At 39.3% G+C, this 23,063-nt stretch overlaps 1 protein-coding gene across 3 annotated transcripts in view; it reads right to left on the bottom strand.

The window, feature by feature from the left end:
• Positions 1-23,063, bottom strand: part of TBC1D5 (TBC1 domain family member 5) — a 376,566-nt gene that overhangs the window by 220,561 nt on the left and 132,942 nt on the right. For all 3 annotated transcript variants that reach the window (XM_039348847.1, XM_039348846.1, XM_039348848.1), the window contains exon 3: positions 2,291-2,424. In XM_039348847.1, the coding sequence (XP_039204781.1) occupies positions 2,291-2,390 (100 nt within the window). In that variant the 5' untranslated portion in view covers positions 2,391-2,424. The remainder of the gene's footprint in view (positions 1-2,290; positions 2,425-23,063) is intronic.

Here is a 23,063-nt window from a genome sequence, read left to right on the forward strand (position 1 = left end):
ACTTTTTCTTCAACATAAATGGTCAATTTTAGCATGCTTTTTTATATAGTTTCATCATTAATCAATGAAAGCTATATTATCCATAAATGAGCTGATGCTGAATTTATCTTTTCTATCTGGATTAAAACCTTACTATCAAGCCACAAATTCCTAAATATCAGATGCATATATAGACTAATTTAACTGTATTGTAGCATATAAGCAGGGGAGGATTTATGCAAAGTACCCAGTACATCTACCTTTTTTTATAGAACAATTGTAGTCACTTAATACTGAATTTCTGAGTTATGGCATTTGTGCTAAGAAAACTATGCTAAAGTCCATTCTACTGTCAATATCCACATCTTGCTTTATTTTAAATAATAGTATAAAAATAAAAGATTATGAATCTTGACTGCATATGGCATTAGATTAAAATGCAGTTTGTGTTTCACTGTAAAAAAAGTCATGGGGATGAAATAGATGCTTTATATAAAATATTTACATATAGAATGTAAAAATGTATCATGGTTGGTAACCTTTATGACTTTGAGGAACTATATATTTACATATGTCTATCTTTGCATGTGCATATCTCTGTGTTGTGTATATATTTTTAACAGTTGACAGCTGTTTTAGAGCATACAGAGATGCCAAGCTGAATGAGGGTCTTGATTACTTCAAGATTAGCTATCTTAAGTTTCTATTCATTTTAAGTGTTGTTAGTGCGAAGAGTCATTAGTCACTTCCTTGTCTCATAGAACATCAGCATACATTTACATTGTTAATGAAGATTTGGGGTAAATGAATTAATGGCTCTTTTAAACATCAATTCAAATACTAATAACTTTATATGTCATAGCAATGTTAAAGTTAAAAAAATTAAGAAGTCTTCCCTTATAGAGGTAACTAGGTACAAAAAAAGAAAAAGAAACAAATAAAATAAAATATAATTGCAAAATGAACTTTAAAGGAGAATGTTTATAGCTTAGAATTGAAATGAGGTGTCCTTGGTGCTCTCTGAACTTGATTGTTTTCCTGCAGATTTCATTACCCAAACTAGACAATATCATCAGTGCTAGTAAGGTGGGGTTTCCACTCAATTAATATTCTGGAAGCTTGCCTTGTCAGTATTGGTCAGAGTGGTCTTAGAAGGTTTTTTTTCTGATTAATATCAGACCAACAATCAAGAAGTGAACAATACCGCAATCAAAGAACTGCCAAATGAGCCAACAGTAAACAGCTCAACCAAATAACCATCAAGACTACTCCTACCATGGCAAGCCACTAAACCATAAATTGAGAGCAAACCCCACTCCATACTAGCACTGATTATCTTACATAGTTTGGGTAATGAAACTCTTCCAAATAACTATCAAGCTCAGAAAGCACCACAGGCCCTTCAAACTGAACTTTGTGTTACCAGTGTTGCGAGAACTCCTAGCCAATCAGAGAATATAATCCTTATATATAAAGGTAATGGATGCATATTCATAAGGATATATGAATTGATATAAAGGATCGGTCCAATATGACATAGCCCCTAACCGCACACTCAGTTGAGCAGCAGAAAAGAGTATCTATAAACATTAGATTATATATACTAAAAAAAAGTTTTTGGCAAGATTATAATAGAGGGTGGAAAACCTCTAGCCTTATAGATATTATTGAAACAGAATAAGCATCAGAGCAGTCAACCAGCATGGGGAGATGTGAGAAATGCTGGGAACTTTAGTTTAGCAACAGGATGCTCAGTAATCTCATCCACTGCCAAACAACAATGATTGCTAGTAGACTGATGATATCCAATTATATATCTCTACCCTGGAAAATTAAATGAAACCGCAAATATTTTACCCAATGGAAGTTGTGAGGCTATCTGGTTTTAATCTTTATAGCATGGGTTTCTGAGGGACTTAATTACATCAGCCTATCCCATCAGATCTGACAGACAAGGTATGCTGCAAGTTCCATCAACTAGAGATCTACATTTGGTGGATGCCAGGAGATGCCCATCTTGTGGAATATTCTTGGCCTGAAATTAGATTAATTCCATTCCTTTTGATATTCTTTAAGTGTCTCAAGACTTGTGCTATATTATTAGGCTTGGGGCTCCTAGGGAACTGGAGACATGCTTAGATGGCTTTATGTTGAGGTGGTCATTCTTATCCTCTCTTTCCTAGAGTTTATGTATTTTATTGATTTGAAAACAAAACAAGTCTTCTCCTGAAATTTATATCAAAAGCTGTCATTCCAAGCTTTTCCAAATATTTTTAAAGTGCAACTACAATACTAGAAATTATATACTCACCTTCATCAGTTTTGTTCCCATAACACTGAAGGGGATCAATCCCTATTTCTTGCTCTTCAACTTGCAAAGGATGACTAGCTCCAGAAACAGAGTGATACATATTGAGATTTGGCACGTCCAGTAAGTTGAATTATCTAGATTAAAAATTACAAGTAAATAATTAATCATACTACCAACTATTTCTATTGTATTAAGATATAAAAACTTCAGAAAAATGCAGTATTTCGTTCAGAAAATTCTTAATAATTTCTGCATGGCACAGCTACTAATCATACTATTAATTACTAACAAAGTTTGAAGGACTATGAGAAATGTGAATTATTACACAATACACACATTTACTTTTTGAAGCATGTCTCAATATTTAATTTTTTGCCACCTCCCATAGAAATACATAGAATTTTTTAATGACCACTTCTGCATTATTCTCAAGAAAAGTGAATAACTATATCCATGTAGATTACCAGTTGAGTTTGAATTTAAGGAAATTTTCAATGTATTCAGTATCAGACAAATTTAACAGAATTGTATTTGTGTTCATTTGTGTGTTTTATTTAGTTATTAAATTTATAACCCCCCCATTTCACCAATAAGGTGACTTTAGGAAGTTTAAAAATATAAATATAAAAACATTAAAATTACAAATTATATACATAGAAAACCAAATGGTAGATAGCACTGTAATGAGATATTCTTACATCATCAATTATCTCAAGCAAGGAGTGCCCCTAGGGGCCCTGAGCCAACTGGCAAAACTAGGTTTTAATGGCCCTCCAAAAGCCAAAAGGAGGGGAATGATCTCACAAGGTGGGGGCCAGGTGAAAAAGATTATTCTTCTTGAGTTCACCAGCTGGAATTTCTTATTAGGTGGAATGCACAGGAGACCTCTTCCACTGGAGTGAGTGCTGTGGACTAATCCCATTGGGGTGAAAAGGCTCCTCAGATAGTCTGGATCTATCCTACAAAAGGCTTTAAAAATAATAAAGTGACCTTTAAATGTAACAATAAACAATATGAACTGGATCTGAAAGCAAAATGTAACCAATGCAACTGGTACAATAGCTGTGTTATCTGCACTATTCTAAGGTCCCCAGAACTGCTCACATCACTGCATTCTGTACTAGCTGCAGCTTCCAAAGACAGTTCAAGGGTAGCCCCATATAGAGTGCATTGCAGAGAGATCATTAATGACTGTGCACAGGCCGCATGATCCAGATATGGGTGCAACTGATGCAACTGATGCACAACATGAAGTTGCATAAAAACTTCTTAGTCATAACTGCCACCTACTCTTTGAGCAGGAGTTGTGAGTCTAGGAGAATCCCCAGTTTGTTTGGAACCCCATCCAGAATTAAAGATGATAAACAACCAGATCTCTAGGTTTCCCACGTACACAGCCACTCTGTCTTACTAGGGTTCAGCTGAAGCCTGTTGTTCCTTATCCAGACCTTCATAGTCTCCCCACTGAGAAACGACCATCACAACATCACTTGAATCACCAACACTGGAGATGTAGAGCTGCGTATCACTTGCATATTGACGATACCTCATCCCATGGTGATTGATGATTGCACCAAGCAGTTTCATGTAGATGTTAAGTAGTAGAGCGTTCCAAGCCTTGCAGCACTCCACAAAGTAGTGCCCTTGGACTGGATTCCTCACTCCCTATTAATATCAATTGGAACTTTTTAGAAAGAGCTGAACCAGCACATTATTGGTTTCTACAAAGGGCAGGGAGGCTGATACAGCAGCAATAACATCAACTGATCTCACAACCCCAGCTTCAGGAACAGGGTTTCACATCTGTAAACCTGAGGAGCATGGTTTCTGAAGGCCAAAAGAGATTCTCAGATGACAGCTGCTATATCCTCTCCCCTGAGGTCTTGGCTAGTGCACATCCTAAATCCAACTGGACACATCTCTTCTGGAATCAGTCAGAAATAAGGATTGTTAGCTGATTTGGCATTTATCAGCAGCAACTGAAGGCCCAAGCCTATGAGGGTCTGCTCTCCAGGATCTAGGCATAAGCTCAGAGTGATAGAATACACACACACACACACACACACACACACACACACACACACACACACACACACACTATTGGGGCCTGTCCTTTGGCTCCCATATAATACACATACAAATACATATCCCCCCCCTTCCTCCCACAACAATAATTTAATTTTCAATTTTTATATTCCATTGGTAGATGCCATATGGATATGAAACATAATCCCAAGAGAAGTATTTCCTTGATTAGTATCCTAGTTCCAATATGCTATAAAAATGGTAGTTTGGAGATTTTTGTGTATTTTTGCCAGTTCCATAAGTTTCTCATTAATTACAAAAAGTTAATTAATTTTTGTGAGAAGATTTTCAGTAAAAATATTTTAGCCCTTCTAGGTAAACCAGATAGGAAACACAACTTGATACGCTAATCTTATTTTATTGTAAGGCTACATTAACGGCATCTTCCAAACTGAAGGTACAAATCGCCAGCTACCACTTTTAACTGCCTGATCAACTAGTTCCTAAGTTTCTTGCTCTGGAAGCTCACCCCCTGTCGTCAGATCAATTCCTAAGCAGCAGCCCTTCCTCTCATTCCTGAAGCTCTTTCTCACATATCATTATATAATACTAAATTACAGTATTTAGTATTTATCTTTTTTCCTATTATACAAATTAAATGTGCTAGTGATGACAATTTTTTCTAATATGCCAGTTTAGAAGAACAGAATAGGGATGTATTCTGTCCTCTTTATATGTAAGGACCCACCCGACTTTGCATCTTAAGAAGACAGAACTCTTGGAATATTTCTTCCAATAGGCATCTTTATTAAGAGAAAATGGTTGCAGGGGTTCTAAACAGGACTTGGGGGCCAAGCCCTATGGTTCAAGGTTTTAAGGGGCTCCCAGCAACCCCACCCCACCATCCTTCCAGTGACAATCCCAGGTGTTACATTTCCACCCCCTTTTTCCTCAATGCCGGCGGAAGGAAGACTTCAGAGAGGAGCAGATGAAAGCTGATGGCCCCATTGTTATGGTTAGTCCTTTTGGTGGTATCCACTTTGTCCCTTTTGAAGTTGTACCAAAGGAAGTGAGGGCCATAAAACCCCTTTGTTCACTCCCCTTCCCTTTCATCATATGACAGAATCCACAGAGGGCAGAAATGGGTTTTCCATAGTCAATAACTAGAGATGAAATATAATTGGATTCTGACATTATGTTTTATTTGAAGTCAGTTGTCACCAACCTAACATAAAACCGAATTCTATCTCCCTAAATTATCAGTACAAAAGTTAGAATGTGGTTCTTTATCTTGATTGTGTGGCTATTCTTTTTTTTAAAATGCCCTAGTTACCTGTTGCAAGAAAGGCTTATAATAAACTACAAGTAGTCCTTAACATAGGACCACAATTAAGCCCAAAATTTCTGTTAAGTGAAACATTGTTTAAGTGAGTTTTGCCAATTTTATGATCTTTCTTGCCACAACTGTTAAGTGAATCACTGCAACTGTTTAGTAACAAGGTTATTAAGTGAATCTGGCATCCCTATTGACATTGCTTGTCAGAAAGTCACAAAAGAGGATCTCAGTGCAACTGTCATAAATATGAGCAGTGCCAAGTGTCTGAATTTTGATCATGTTACCATGGGGATGCTTCAATGGTCGTAAGTATGAAAAACAGTCATATGCTGTAACTTTGAATGGTCACTAAACAAACTGTTGTAAGTTAAGGAGTACCTGTACTTTTCAAAATTGTGTTTCTTTAAAAAAGGGTCCTAGATGTCATTAACATTGATGATAAATAAATGAGAAACATATACCAGGTTTCATCCTTCAAACATCTTGTATAATATTTCAGTCATCTAAAATCTATAATGAACATATTAAATCCATTATAATAAGGACTACAACAGTGTTAAAACCATACTTTAAAAAACTAAAAAAACTTAAAGCAGAGGCCCCCAGGCTTTTGGGCACCAGGGACCGGTTCTCTGGAGAAAGATTTTTTTCACGGACCAAAAGGGGCATGGTTTTGTGTGCTGCCTGTATCCAGCAGATGGGGCTTCACTTGTTTGCATGGCCTGGTTGCTGATATGGCGTGGCCCGGTGTCGGTCCATAGACCAGGGGTTGGGGACTCCTGCCCTAAATGATATAAATACATACTTGTCTATCATAAAACTCTTTAAAGATAAATCCCAATATTATATATCTTACCTTAAAGCTTGTAATACCTTAAAGCCCCACTATCCAGTTTAGATTACTAACAGTGCTATTTTGATTTCTTGCTGCATTTAAAATGGGAAATTGGGATGATTCTGCTGGAGTCTATACCGCCATACTGGATCCAGGAACTCCATACTTCTCCACTGAACGTTTGGATTAGGCTTTATTGTTCCAGTGACTCCTTGGCATCAGGATCCCTTCTAACATTTTTTCTTCTTTCCAAAGAGTAGAATCCAGAAGAAGTATGCCAGTACGGCTCCTTGTTTTAAACTCTGTTGTCAATGAGACTATTACAAGCATGAGCCACAATTGGCCAATTGTTAACAGAGGTGATCCTATCCTACAGATGATTTTCTTTATCAATATTTGAATTAGAATTTTTACATCTCTAGAAGACTAACAAAATTACTTAGTTACCTCAGCTTTAGATAAAAAAATACCTTAATTTTAGGGTTATATAACTCCAAAAATCTTAAGCTTTTTTATGTTGCTTCTTATCTTTCTGTCAAATAGAATAGGACAATAACTTCAATAAAGTTATATACTACTTCTTGTTGTGATAATGCTGAAATACTTTAATAATATTTTTATTTTAATAACTGTTTCACCTAACATAGGAGTCCCCAAACCCCAGTCCATGGACCAGTACCGGGCCACGGCATGCCAGCAATTGGTCCGCACAAACAAGGAAAGCCCCATTCATAGGAAGTAGACAGCACAGAAAACCACACCCCTTCCGGTTCACGGGAAAAAAAATCTCTCCATGTAACCAATCTCTGATGCCCAAAAGGTTGGGAACCTCTGACCTAATATATAACAAATAAAAAAATAAAATAAAAATAAAATTTAAAATAATTTGGAATTGTCCACAATTCTAAAGTAAAGAGCATAAAAGAAAGCATAACTGAAAAGGGCTACAATAACAAAAATATTATATTTCGGCAGTAGTTATTAAAATTCAATTGTTTTGACAATGAAATGGAAAAAATGTGTGGAAATTCCTATCAACCCTTCAGCCCCACATTATGAATCTATTAAAAGAAACTTGTTAAAAATTCTTTAATTTTGAAAGAGTAGCAAATAGCTCCTCTGTTTCTATGATCACTACTCAATGTTACAGTGAATTGAAACACTATAAAATACTCTTCAATTACTTAACAATATTTGTAGAATACTTTGATTTAGAATAATTAAAATGATTTCAAATGGTTGGAAGACAGCCAAACACAGAAAATTATTTATTAAGGATGGTTCAGAATTCAGATTGTATTGAATTCAGCAAATACAAGAAATTTCCTATAGGTCCAAAATTAGATAGATTTCATGAATACATAATGCAATAATATCAGTAGCAGAAAATCTATGATGCAACAAATATTCCCTTAAATATCTTCAAAAAACATTTACTATTTATTTACACAGGGTTGTTAAAGTTGTGCCAATACCTAGAAAGACATAGTTTACTTATCGTAGGAACATGCACTAAAATAAGTTAGCTTATCACTAAACATGTTTAATTATTAAACATTACTCAATTACATTAAAAAATAATGAGGGTCATATTGAGGATTAGTAAATATAATTCTATATATGTATGTACATAGCTATAATTTGTATATAAGTAACAAGCTTTGACTAATTTTCCTCAAATAAACAAAAGCTATAATGTTTTGACACATTTATTTAACTAAGTCAGTGGTTCTCAACCTGTGGGTCGGGACCCCATTTGGGGTCGAACGACCATTTCATGAGGGTTGCCAAACAACACAGTCCGCCATTTTTTCCCCTTTTCCTTAGCTGTGCTACTCCCTTTTATTCTATTGGCTTTTGAAATCCAATAGAATAGACTCTCTTGAATAGAGTCTAATTCTATTGGCTTTCAAAAGCCAATAGGAATTGTCCAGGCTGTCTCTGCCCTGCTGAGCCCGCCAAAAGTCCCATTCTTCAAACGGTGCTGCAAGTTGTCTGCAGCGAAGGCGAGCTGTCTGGAAGCTTCCACCCTTCCCTGCTGAGCAACTACTAAAAATGTAAGTAACAGAGGGCCAGGGGTGGGAGGTGGGAGGCCGGCGGGCGCAGGGAGGGTTGCTGGCGCTTGTGGGGCCCGGTGAGTGCCTTACCTCCCTTGGGCTGGCCAGCTGGTGGCCCAGCCGGTGGTCTGCCTGCGCTATCTCTGCCGTTTGCCAGCTACGCCTCGGCCGGCGCAGGGGGCGGCACCACGCATGTGCAGCACTCCTAGGCAGGGAAAGTCCTCAACTTACGACCGGTTAGGTAGTCCTCAACTTACAACCGGTTGAGTAGTCCTTGACTTACGACCGGTTGGGAGGTCGCGGCATCGCAGCATTAAAAAGGTTGAGAACCACTGAACTAGGTACTCCTCATATAATTTTAGGATTTGTGTTGCCAACAGATCATGCTGAAGTCATATTTATGCAAAAATATTGAAAAAGTCAAACTTTTAAGTACTATGCTATTTTATTTTATTTATTTGTATTTCATATTTCTAAACCTAATTAAGTTAGTATTGACCATGGTGACGTTAGCTGAAGGTCTTTGCAAGTTCTACTAACAGATCACTCAATTATTTCTTTGTTTGCAAAAATGGTGCTTTATCATTGATTCATAGTGATAAATAAGGAAATAAGTTTGTTTAAAGTTCCTACCTATTTTTTATGTTATATAATGCCATGGTATTTCATGTTCCAAACATGAACTGTGCTCCTCATTTTGCTGCTTATATGTTCTATTTTTCTTAAAGTCATTTTGTCACTTTACTATTCATTTTCCAGTACTTTTGATTGTACCAACAAAAGAAGATAATAATTAGTAGCCATTAGTATGTTCTCTAAAAGGATATTTTTAAAGGTTTATCTCTATCTTCAAACAAACATAAGCAAAATAAAAGGATGTATTCAGGTCTTTATATTGCTGACCTTTTAAATTTGCAGGTAAAAATCTTCCTCAAAAAAATATCCTGTCTCTAATCCCTTCCAGAAAGATAAACGGAATACTAGCCCTCAGCCTCTATTACAGAAAACAAGAAAAGTCATCAAACACTGAACATTTTTCTTATTCACCTACCAAGCTTCTTTCATAATTCACTAACCATCATCTGTCAGTGAGCAAGTGTTTTCTTTATATATATAAAGATACACAATTTGACATATTTTAGATAATGCAAAGCAAGCATATTTTCTCTTATAAACTGTGTCAGATTTTAGATCATTAAAATGGAATGATGCAAATAAAAAATCTGCTTAATACAATGAAGTACATCAGCTGGATTCCAAAACATAATGCAATAGCTCATGTCACCAAATAATCTGTCACTAATAACTATAAAATCTAGTGATTACGAATTGTAGCTAGTTTCATTTGCTTAGCAAAATTTTGGAACTTTTATACATTAACAATATAACCTTCAATACAAAACAGTGTTGCATTGGACTTTAACTATGTTAATTAAGTGTTAAAATCAATCATGTGAAAGTCTTAATATTTAATATTGTTAGATTATGTATCAAAGTGGTTTTATTATTTATTTACTCAAAACCTTTCCGGAATGCTTTATTTTGCATCAGGGGGTCTGTATCTCACAAGATAAATGCATTTGCAACATCAAATAAATTATATATAAAAGCATTTGTCTTAATACATGTCATTCAATATTAAATATCACCCAATGGTACCACCTTGAAGCCTCAATCCATTTTAACCAACCAACCATTTGTATTATTCAAATGTTGCCTATTAAACAGTTGTTTCTCAAGTCATAGTACAGAGATATGTATCTAAGAATAAGCAGCATAGGAGTTTTAAAATACTGTTTTAAGATTTAACTCTACCGCATTGTCTTAGCACTTAAAGAACAGATATAAATTCTGTCATATATTAAAATGTCAGAAATGAGAAATAATATGAATTGCTTCAAATACACAGGAAACATGAATAGATGTTTATAAAATGGCATTGCAAGAACCTCATGTATATAAAATAAAGATCATTATATTTTTATTTATTTATTTATTTATGAGACTTATATACCGCTTTAAGTGCAAGCACTCTCTAAGCGGTGTACACCAGTAAGCAATGTATATATATATTTACATTGCCCCCAACAATCTGGGTCCTCATTTTACCTACCCCGGAAGGATGGAAGGCTGAGTCAACCTTGAGCCGGTGAGATTTGAACCGCTGACCTGCTGAACACAGTCAGCTAAAGTAATCCAGTGTAAATATAGTTACTGAGGTCAACTTGAAGAACTGAAGATCAGCTTATGCAACCATCTTCTTTGTACCTAAATATTTTTAACAATTCATTTGTTGCTAATACCAGACAATACATTTTATTGGACAGGATTTCAGAGACACTGTGGCAATTCAGTACCTATTATTTTGGTGGGAAATTAGTGTTTAGATTAATTTCAACAGTTTTAAATATGCATTTGACATTGAAACTCCTGCACCTGTTCTGACATGTAACATTTATTGATGGAAAGATACTGAGGAGAGAATCATACAACCAGCATAGTCCTTTAATTTATTTATTTTCATATGTTACTGCACTAGTGCTGAAGGTTATTCCATTGATATGACATTTCTACTCCAAACAGCAGTTTGACTTTGAAGAAGTGACAGGCTAAAATGACAATTGATTTATTCTGTATGAAACCAATAAATGAAGTTGTCAGGGTATTTGAAGTGAGCTGCCATCAGTTTAATAATAATAGTTAACTACATTTATCATAATAAAATCCTTAAAATATAATCTATGTAGGAGATGACCAGATTGAGCCTGAGGGAGAGGTCAAATTCATCATCAATCTTGAGTCCCTTCATGCCCACAGGAAATCTAAGTTTAACCCACCCTACTCTTATCTCCTGCTATTTTCCGTTGGCTGTTAGTAATTCAGATTCTTGTAAAAAATATTGCTTGCAATAAACCTTATACACATTTGTACTGTTTGGATCTCCTGATTTTCCTGGTGCTTGATAATCTAGAACCAATGCATTGAAACAAATCTTAACAAGACTGGACACTCTTGTACAACAGTCATGAAGCAAGTGACAAGGAACAAAGTGCCAAGAAATAAACAATGAAAAGTGCAAGCACTTAAGTACACGTGGTTATAGTTGCATACTTGCTTGGAAAAGTACATGTATATGAATCTCATAGGATTTAAATTTGATTTTATCAGCATAGTGAAAGACAAATTCAGATAGAAATAATTTTGTGAGAGGGAAAAAATGAGCAAAATTGCACTGTGAGATTACAACTAAAGAGAAAAAAACCCACAGAACAGAAATTATCACAGACTAAATAACTTGATCATACCTAGTAAAAATTCATTCTAATGAATGAGTAAGACATAGGTTAAGATGTATTAAAAAACCACTAATTTCTAAATAGTCTAAATGTATAAGAATAGATTCAAATTGCTGTATACTCTAATAATGAATATTTGAATATATTTTCTATAATCAAGACTAAAGTAGTAATCATTTTCTATTAGAAACAGTTTCAATTTATTAGGTTAATCTTAGTGCTCTACCATTTGAACATAGACAGCAGATATCACATATTTTACTACTACTACTATAATCCTGTCAGGAGCACCAAAGCTTGTCTGAGTTGAAAGGACTGAATGGTGACATCACTGTTGCCTGAGGCATGCCTATTTGGGTGCTCCTTTCATGTCCTCATTAAGTTGCTCACCAAAGTGATATCCATCTATCTAATTGTGCCTGCCCAATTGCGAAAACTCTGTCAGAGAGTCAGTAATAATAGTGCCATTCAAAATGTGCAGATCCAACTTATAAAAGGGGCGTTGTCTTACCTGAACGCCTTTTGTCAGCACAGAGATGGAGAATCCACCAATGGGTTAGCTCTATCTTCCTGCTCATTAGTCAGCCAAACTTGCCACGCCTGTCCTGACCTAGGCCACACCCAGTCTTGACGAGGCCGAAAGCCACTGACTATGGTCAAATGTGTTGGCTCCCAAATCCCTAACACTGGCCCAGACGGACCTCAAGGGGTTGGAGTGGATTCTCCATCTCCGTGCTGAGAAAAGGCGTTCAGGTAAGACAACGCCCCTTCTCCAGCACAGGAGATGGAGAATCCACCAATGGGATATACAAAAGCCCTATTGTCCCAATGGGGGGAAGCCATGAGGGCCAGAGCCTGGTCACTAGGTATGACTTGCTGAAGGACCCTCCGTCCAAAGGAGGCGTCCGCAGAGGCAAACCTGTCCAGTTTGCAATGCTGTACAAAGGGGAAAGGTGAAGACCATGTAGCCGCTCTACAAATGTCTTTGATGGGACGCCTGAGTGGCCCATGCTGCGGAGGCAGCCGCACTGCACATTGAGTGTGCCGTGACACAACTTGGAGCCAGCAGGAAATGCGACTGGTACGCCCCAGCAATGCAAATCCTGATCTATCTGCCCATTGTAGAGGCAGACACCCTCCTTCCCATAGAGGAATGGTGAAAGGAAATGAAGAGGGCTTCGGACTTGTGGAAGGCCGTCATCCATTTGATATAGCACGGAGGGCTCTGCGGACGTCCAGAGAATGCCATTACTGTTCCAGGTCATGAGACGGATTAGGACAGAAATATGGAAGTACGAAAGAAAGTGTTGACTTTGGGAATAAAGGTAGGATCCAAGTGAAGGACCACCCGGTCCCGATAAAAAATGCATAGGTCATCCCTGATGGAAAGCGCCAACTCAGAAATCTGCTTGGCAGATGTAATTGTCCCCAGGAAGGCGATCTTGAGGGACAAGGAACGTAGGTCACAGGTTCTGAAAGGCTCAAAGGGTATCCTGGTGAGGGCCTGTAGGACCCGTGGCAACTCCCAAGAGGGATACCTATGAACCACAGGGGGCTTGGTGTTCGTGGCACCCTTAAGGAGCGTATAAAAGGATGTTGAGCCAACTGCACCAAGTTGTTATAGGTAAGTATGATGGAGAGAGCTGCCACCTGTCTACATATGGTATTAGGCGCCAAGCCCCTGTCAAGACTCTCGAGTAAGTAGTCCAAGATCCTTGGAACGGTCAAATCCGAGATAGTCAAATGATGTCTTTCGCACCAGTGACAGAAATTCTTCTATGTGGAATCAAGATATGGTTTGTCGTGGGCCTTTGGGAGACCTGAATCATGGAGATGACGCCTGGTGAACAGGATTCCTCAGACATGATCCGGCACTTAAGTGCCAGACAGTCAACTGAAGCCAGTGGGGGTTTGAATGAAGCAGAACCCCCTGGCTGAGAGAAATGCGACCCGGAGGAATCCTCCAAGGAGGGGACCTGGAGAGGTTCACAAGGTCGGCAAATCACAGCCTTCACGGCCAATATGGAAGTGGCTCTGCCCTCTTCTGAAGGAGTTTGCATATGAAAAGGGAGCCGTCTGAGGCCTCCGCAATCCCAAGCAACAACCCAGTGAGGCAGATCTTAAAGTGAGGCCAAATGAGGTCTCCGTGGCCTCGTAGGAGAGTGGAGAGGTGGGCGTCCTCCTGAGCTGCAGTGCTGATACCAGCGCTACACGATAGTAAAGGGCTCAATGATGGAAGCCTTCGCTCTTGTTAGGATCCCTGGGGAGAAATCCTATCTTCCAGCAGTCATTTGGGCAGTGCTGATCCCAGTGCTGCTGAAATGACCATGGATGCAAGGGAGAATTCACCAAAGTAAGCTTAATACACCCTGTTTGCTGGGAGCCAAGATTGCTATGTCTGCTAGAACTGGAGACCAAGTCAAGACTGGGTATGTCCTAGCCCAGGATGGGCGTGTCAAGTTTGGCTGACTTGGTCTAATGAGCAGGAAAACAGAGCTAACCCATTGGTGGATTCTCCATCTCCTGTGCTGGAAAATGTCTGCAGCATCTGTAAATCCCCAAAGTCTCCAGTGTGGTCTTCAGATTCTCTAATTAGGAGAGGGAGGAACAGTCTGCAGGTTATGTGGAATTTTGGAAAATTTTATTTCCCACATATTTTTCCATTCCTTTGATTGTTCATCAAAACTATCCATTTTTAGAGTGTAAAATCTGTGAAGAAACAGATTTTGTTGTAGTTGCTGTCACTGATTGTTCTTTCTTATATTCTATTCAAACAATCACTATGTAAATAACATGATTACCCTTAAGTCATCGTATTTTTTTGAACTTCTGTTGAATTAAATAAAACAAAGGAATGGATATGAAAAATGCAGTTATCAATATTTCTCCCATTTTACTAATTTTTTTCAAAATTGCTATTCATACATAATCATATACAGTATTATTATTTAAGGACACAACTGAATTTATGTTGATTTTTTCCCTAGCATGGTAAAAAGCCACTAAACATTGTGCAGGTTAAGATTGGAAAAGGCTAATATCCCAGTGAATATTAGCCCTTAATATCCCAGTGAATGAAATGTTTAGATGTGCATCCAGAAACTGTGTATTTCTAAACATAGAATGGATGTATAAGCAACAGCACAGGGCAAATATAGATGCCATGCATTTATAGTTTAGACATCACACAATGATTGATAGCTTGCCAATATAAGGTTTGCTCTTTAGTGCTGATTTTCATGGAAGCTTTGCTTTGTTGTCATATACATGCAACAAATACAAGATAATTTATTTTTTCACTAAACATTAAGAAGATTTTAAGAACAACATCTGTCTTTATATTTTATATAAATCTTGTAACACCTTGTGACTAATCTTTTAAGCCCATTTTATTAAAAAAACATAGGAGATGTAAACAAGTGATAATCATAAATCTCCTTGATTTATTTTTTCTTTTGTTTTTAAAAAAGCTATTGTAGTTTGTTTTTCACTTCATTTTTCCTATAAATCTTTTCCAGCTGCCACTAATCAACTAAAAATGAGACCCCGGAATTCTGTCTAGACATTATATGGCTGTCTGTGCAACACATTGGCAAAATTCAAACGTTTTTGAGGATTTTTGTTAAAAAATGTATTGTCTCAATTTTAGTTGAAGCAGAGGAAATAAGGAAAGCCACTGGTAATGCTTATTAATGAAGCCTATATTAATGTGGGGATATGAGAGAGAATTCTAGCATATATGATATACAAACTGAAAACTAATTCCTTATTTACATTAATGGAAGTGGTCCTATTCATCCAAAATGGAGGGGATTAATCTTTTCCTGAAACCTTAGTATAGTACAACAGAGACCGGCAGAAAGTTTTGGACAAGAAAAAAGGAGGTCCCATTGTATTCTCAGATGTTTGATTTTTACCAAAAAATAAACAAAAATAACATGAAATTTGCATTGCAACATTTAGATTTATGACATTAAGGAACTTCCATGGATTGCCCAATCTCAATTATGAAATCTTTAGAAAATTCTGCTTTTAAAAGAATCATTGGGCAATAATACTGAGAATCCTGTAAGTTAGGAAGAGCGTTAGAATATATTGCTCTTATTGTATTCTCTGTTCACAAAAAAGTTCAGTTGGATACAAACCTATCACAACTGGTTGTTTGTCCATCGATTTCGATGAAGACCTTAACATCTTGTGGGTTATGAGCCATCAATGATGTGTCTGTAGGTGGCTAATAAGACCGATGTTAGCACGGAATGTTCTGCCACATACTGAACAAAGAAATGTAGACACTGTTACTTCAGCATTTGCAGCTCTGGCTTTGTGGAGTGCTCGCTTTTCTTGTGCCAAGATTGTCCTTCCATGTTCATATGTCTGGCAATCCTGATACACCAAGGTGCGCCATGTCGGTCGATCATGCGCCAGAAGTTCCCAAGAGATGGTGTTAATATCCAGGGTCTTAAGAGAGGCTTTCAACGTATCTTTGTATCGCTTCTTTTGTCCCCGGTGTGATCGCTTTCCTTGAGACAGCTCACCATAGAAGAGCTGTTTAGGGATGCAATGATCTGGCATCCTTACAACATGGCCTGCCCAGCGCATCTGGGCTTTCATCAACAGAGTGTAAACTGATGATAGGCCTGCTCTGGAGAGGACATCTGTGTCTGGTATCTTATCTGCCACCGGATCCTCAGAATTCTACGAAGGCAGGTCATGTGGAAGTAGTTCAGTTGCCTAACATGCCTCCTGTACACTGTCCAGGTCTCACTAACATACAATAGGGTAGTTAGCACTATTGCCTGGTAAACTTTAAGCTTGGTAGCAAGACTTATTCCACGGCGGTCCCACACGTTAGTCTGCAATTTGCCAAATGCAGAACTTGCCTTGGCAATTCTACAGTTGACCTTGATGTCAATTGTCACTGCATGGGAGAGGGTACTACCGAGATACGTAAATTGGTCCACTGCTTGCAGCTTTTGTCCCTTTACTGTGATGGTAGGCTCTTGATATTGGGCTTTTGGCGCTGGCTAGTACTGTTGTGATTCTGTGCCAGCCTGTGCTCCCAACAGCTGAGTCGGAGGAATCTGAGGAGGAGGTGGAGGAGGCATTTGAAGGACCATCAGAGCCAGAGGGAGGCTCTGTACAGGACTCACAGTTGGATGCAGAGCCTGGGCCCTCCAGTTGTGTTTCTGATGAAGCTCAGCTGTGTGAGGAGCATGAATCAGACTTGGAAGAATCACAACAGATGGACTTGCTAATTGATGCACGCAGACGGCGTCAATTAGCCAGAGTAAGGCAACAGAGGTCAATGAGGCACCTCCAAAGTAAGAAGAAATGGCAAGGAGAGGCACTGCCTTAGGACTACTAAATAAAGGGAGGAGGTGTGGGTGGTGCTGGTTGCTGAAGGCAACCGTTTGAAAACTGCGTCTTGGAATCTTGATCTGTGACTTCTCTTGTGATTGCTTGTTTGTTTTTCATTGTGCTCTTATGGACTTGAGTTTGCTGTATTTGACAGGTTTGTCTACAATATTAAAAGGGGTTTTTCTTTTTGTTTGCAAGTCTCCAGCCTATTGCAGCAGCAAGGGTTTTGTCCTTGTGAAGTTAAGAAGGACGGCAATAGGCTAGAACAGAACAGGTACATCACTTCAGGTTTCTTCATGTTGATGAAGAGGCCAAAGTTGTCACAAGCGAATTTGTCCATGCTGGCTTGCATTTCCTGCTCCAATCCTGCATTAAGGGCACAGTCATCCGCAAAGAGGAGATCTCGTAGCACAGTCTCCTTTACCTTGGTGAGAGCCTGAAGTCTTCGCAGGTTGAACAGTTTCCCATCGGTCCTGTACCTCAGATTAACTCCCACTGAGCTGTTCTGAAAGGCGTCTGACAGCATGGCTGAGAACATCATGCTGAATAGGGTTGGTGCCAGCACGCAGCCTTGCTTAATGCCATTAGTAACAGGGAAGGCCTCTGAGGCTCCACCGTTACTCAGAACACGAGCCACCATGCCATCATAGAATGTCATACCATCAGAATAAACCTGTCAGGGCACCCAAACTTCGACATAATGCGCCATAGTCCTTCACGACTAACTGTGTCAAAAGCCTTGGTGAGATCCACAAAGGTGGTGTACAGTTCACGATTCTGCTCCTGACATTTCTCCTGGAGCTGTCGAGCTACAAATATCATGTCCACTCTGCCATGCTCTTTGTGGAAACCACAGTGTCTCAGGTAGTATACCCTGTTCCAGATGGTCAATCAGGCGATTTAGCAACACTCGTGCAACAAATTGCTTGCCTGCAACAGAGAGAAGTGATATTCCTCTATAATTATCGCAGACTTGATTTCCTTTCCTCTTGTAGAGGTGCACGATGGATGCGTCTTTCAGTTCCCGAGAAATAGAACCTTGTTTCCAGAAAGATCGAAACAACTGGGTAAGTTTTTCAACAAGCACAGCACTGCCAGCCTTATAGACTTCCACTGGGATTGCGTCAGATCCTGGCCCCTTACCACTGGAATATTGACTGATGGCCTGTGAAGTTTCAGCCTCTGATGGTAGGGCATCCAGGCTATAGTTCATATCTACCTGGGGTATCCTGTCAATTGCCTCATTATTGATGGTGGATGGGCGATTCAGCACAGAGTGGAAATGCTCAGCCCAACACTGTAAAATCAAGGTCTTCTCAGTGATAAGAGTTGCACCACTCGAATCCAGTAAAGGAGAGCTTCCTAAGGGCTGAGGTCCAAACAGGGATCTAAGGGCTTCATAGAATCGTTTGGCATCGTTTATATCAGCAAACTTCTGGATTTCATCTGCTTTGGCCCTCAGCCAGGAGTCCTGCCTCTTGCGGAACTTGCTCTGTACAATCCTGTGAGTGTTTATAAAAGCATTTTTCTTTGCAGTTGACGATGGGTCATTCTGATGAGCGTGGTAGAGATGGTATTTTTCAGCAAGCAAGGCCTTAATCTCTTCATCGTTTTCATCAAACCAGTCCTGCTGCTTGCTATATGAAGGGTCCAAGAACCTTAAGTGCAGAAGAATGAAAGATGTCCCGGAAACATTCCCAGTCCTTCTCAGCGTTTTTCTGTATTTGCAGCTCCAGGAATTGATTGTCAAGATCTTTTATTAATGAAGCTACTACCTCGGGGTTTTCCAGTGTACTGACGTTGATCTTTTTCATCACAACTCTGTTTCCCTATGGACGGTTCTTTGGCTTGATGTGAATATTTAACTTGGAAATGATGAGTGTATGGTCAGTCCAGCAGTCAGCACTCAGCATAGCTTTAGTTACTCTTACATCTTGCATGTCTTTCCTCCGCACAATGACATAATCAATGAGATGCCAGTGCCTGGAGCGTGGACGCATCCAGGACGTCTTTTTACGAGTAGGTAGGCGAAAGATGGTATTAGTAATGACCAGATCATGAGCAGCACATGTCTTCAATAGCAACAGGCCATTGCTATTACATGTGCCAATTCCATTTTTACCAATAACGCCATCCCAGGTAGAGTGATCGGACCCCACTCTCACGTTGAAATCGCCAAGTAAAATCAGCCTATCGGTGCGCTTCACAGATGAAAGTAGAGCATCAAGATCTTCATAAAACTTGTCCTTTATTTCATCTGGATTTGTCATTGTGGGTGCGTAGGCACTGATCAGTGTGGCTTGTTTTCCACTTATTAATGGGAGATGCAGTGTCATGAGTCGATCATTCACACCCTTAGGAAGACTGGCAAGTTGGCAAACAAGATGGTTCTTAACCGCTAAGCCAACTCCAGACTCACGACGTTGGTCACTGCTACGTCCACACCAAAAGAATGTGTAGCTGCCTCCTGTTTCTGTGAGCTGACCTTCATTGGCTAGACGAGTTTCACACAGGGCCGCAATGTCAATGTTAAATCTTGCAAGCTCTCTGGCTACCAGAGCTGTTCTTCTTTCTGGGCGATCTGCTAATGAATTGTCTTGAAGCATACGTACATTCCATGTACCAATAATAAGTGGTAACACCTTGTGTTTCATCTTAAATTTTGTATTTCGACCGCATGAGATGGGATCCCCTCCAACCGCGGTAGGCTGGACAGGGTTTGAAAGAAGCAACAATATTTAGGTACATTTTCTAGCCCCTCCCTCATACTACGGAGGTGAGCAGTGTGATCCTAAAGAGAGCTGCTCAGTCGCTCAGATAGACGCCGAATCCAGCTGTTGCTTCATCAGCAAGAAGCGACCATTAGACCTGAGCCGCCTGTGTGCAGGTCCGCGTCCACAGCTCCCAGTGATTCCACACCTGCTGCTTCTTCGCTCGCCTATCGCCATAGGACTTTGAGATTTATCAGAGTTAGGGAAAGTCAAGATGTCAAGACCTGCGTGTGGATTGGATTTAAGTGAGGGAGAGGTGCGCATAGTCAGCCTCACACTCTCTTCCCAAATTCCATCTTATTCCAATGGCAGGACAAAAGTCGAGACAATTGGAGATGAGTTGGGTGCAGTGGTTGACCAGGGCATCTTTCGTGTCTTTCAGTGCTCTCAGCATACCACGTCGCCTGCAGAAATTGCCTTCATGACCATTGGTTCTATTTTAACCAGGTTGAGAGTAGCCACTGTGTCTTCGACACTAGTGAGCAAGGGATTTGAAGCATGTGAAGACAGACTCTGGCTATCACAACTATGGACTAAGCAAAGCTGAAATTATTAGACTTAAGAATGAATTTGCAAATGTCAAAAGAAACTAATTACAGTTACCACTACATTGAAATTGCAGATTTGAAACACTTGTCAACAATGCCTGAAACTTATCAAATGCTGAAGATATTAGAACAGTGGTTCTCAACCTTTTTAATGCCGCGACCCCCGACCGGTCGTAAGTCGAGGAGTACCCAACTGGTCGTAAGTCGAGGACTTTCCCTGCCCGGGAGCGCCGCGCATGCGTGGTACCGCCCCCTGCGCCGGCTGAGGCCTAGCCGGCAAGGGGCAGCAACGGCGCAGGGCGACCACCGGCTGAGCCACCACCTGGCCCAGCTTTGGCAGGTAAGGCACCCGCCGGGCCCCACACGCGCCAGCAACCCTCCCTGCACCCGCTGCTGCCCCGCTAGCCTTACCTTGGCCACCGCCCATTTGGGGCGGTGGCAGGCAGGCCCAGGCACTCCTGGGTGGCCACGGCAAGCGGCAGCAACGGCGCAGGGCGACCAATGGCTGGGCCACCAGCTGGCCCAGCCTAGGCAGGTAAGGCATCCGCCGGGCCCCACGCATGCCAGCAACCCTCCCTGCACTCGCCAGCCTCCAACCTCCCACCCCTGGCCCTCTTTTACTTACTTTTAGTAGTTGCTCAGCAGGGAGGGAAGCTTTCCTTGCAGCACCGTTTGCGGACTGGGGCTTTTGGGGGTCTCAGCAGGGCAGAGACAGCCTGGACAATTCCTATTGGCTTTTGAAAGCCAATAGAATTAGACTCTATTCAAGAGAGTCTATTCTATTGGCTTTCCAAAGCCAACAGATTCTATTGGCTTTTGAACGCCAATAGAATAAAAGAGAGTAGTACAGCTAAAGAAAAGAGGGAAAAAATGACAGACAGCCTTGTTTGGCGACCCCCGTGAAATGGTCGTTCGACCCCAAATGGGGTCGCGACCCACAGGTTGAGAACCGCTGCATTAGAAAGAACACTGTAATAGGTGCAAGGAACAAGCACATTCAAATTTTAGCCCTGTAACAACCAGATGCAGGGACTTGCTCCTGCATCTTTAGCTCTGTGATTGCAGTGTTATATTCCTTTCGTTTGCAACAGCTTTCTTTATAAGCCTATGGATTATCATAAAATTTCTAATTAGATTAGATGTGCAAAATATATCAATCAACCATAATGAAACACTTTTTCATCCTTCATGCTAAGAGTTCAACTCTGTCCTCTCATACAAACTCTAAACTAGAGGTAGGTCACTTTTGCTTAATATTCCTAAACTATAGTTTCTGAGTTTTTAGTAAACATAATCAATAGTGAGATATATTAGGACTTACATTTTAACAATATCTGGTGTGCCAAAGGCCACTTCTCCTTCTATGAACCTTAAAAATCAAAATCATTGACAAGCCTAAGCATTTTGGCTGAAGTGCTACTTAAATCCCCAAAAAGAGAGCAGTTAAGAAAAGCAACCAGACTTCATGAAACAGTACAAAAATATTAAAAGAGCATAAATAGAGCAGTTGTGTATAGTGGGGATAATTAAAAGGCATATGAAGGATGGTAGGGGTAAGGGAGATATGTAATATGAGAACAATTTTAATGTACATTTTAAAATTTTAACTTAGAAATCTTAAACTAGGATATCATCTAAAATCAAACCTTTAGCTATACATATGCACAGTTTATTAGAATTTCATATACAAACCAAGTCTGGCTTTTCAGCTTGGTTTACGCATCTTGAGTTAAAAAGTCTTTCTAAATGTCAACTCTCAACATTATAAAATTATACAGAAGGAGAAGGAAACAGGGTTTACAGTGCATATAAATATGGTAGTGTATTAGCCTGCATTTAATTACCAGTTCAAACAACAACCTGATCTAACCTTTGACAAGTAAAATAAATGTTCTGAATAATTTAACCAAAGCAAACATTTGCTGTTAATGTTGGCTAATTATAGTAAGAGTTGTTGAGGAATGAAGGGGGGAAAGAGAAGGAAATCAGTGAAACGATAATTTATACACTTGTATAGCAATTGCTACAACTATTTTTTAAACCCCCTGAATGCTTTTCTTTCTAATCTTTACATTCAAATCCTACTTTTCTTCCAACTGTAAAAAATTAAATATATTCTGTTGAATAATATAAACAGAGAATGTATACTATAATATATATTATATGTATTTATGGTCCCTAGAAATGATATTTTCTTTAGTAATTAAGTATTTATTTCCATATGTTTTACTTGAGAAAATATTGGCAATTTTCCTAGTAAAACATTTGTAAAAAAAAAATTGCCAAAACCTATTTTGGTCACTTGTGTAAACCACCCAGATGGGCAGTATAGAAATAATTAGCTAATTAATTAAATTTAATAGACATTTCCACACATAAAAAAATGCTGTGGCCAGGGTCAGTAGTGTAAGATATATATAAGATGTATTTAAGATGTTAGTACTAGATTAATTTCAAATCACTCATCATCTACAGCTGCTTTATATAGCTTCTCAGACTTCTTGGGTAACAGCATAGCCTGCAAGTGGTTGATTTTAAGAAGTC

Source organism: Crotalus tigris, unplaced genomic scaffold (assembly GCF_016545835.1).
Source record: "Crotalus tigris isolate CLP2741 ecotype Arizona unplaced genomic scaffold, ASM1654583v1 scf7180000018184.2832721, whole genome shotgun sequence".
Classification (NCBI taxonomy): domain Eukaryota; kingdom Metazoa; phylum Chordata; class Lepidosauria; order Squamata; family Viperidae; genus Crotalus; species Crotalus tigris.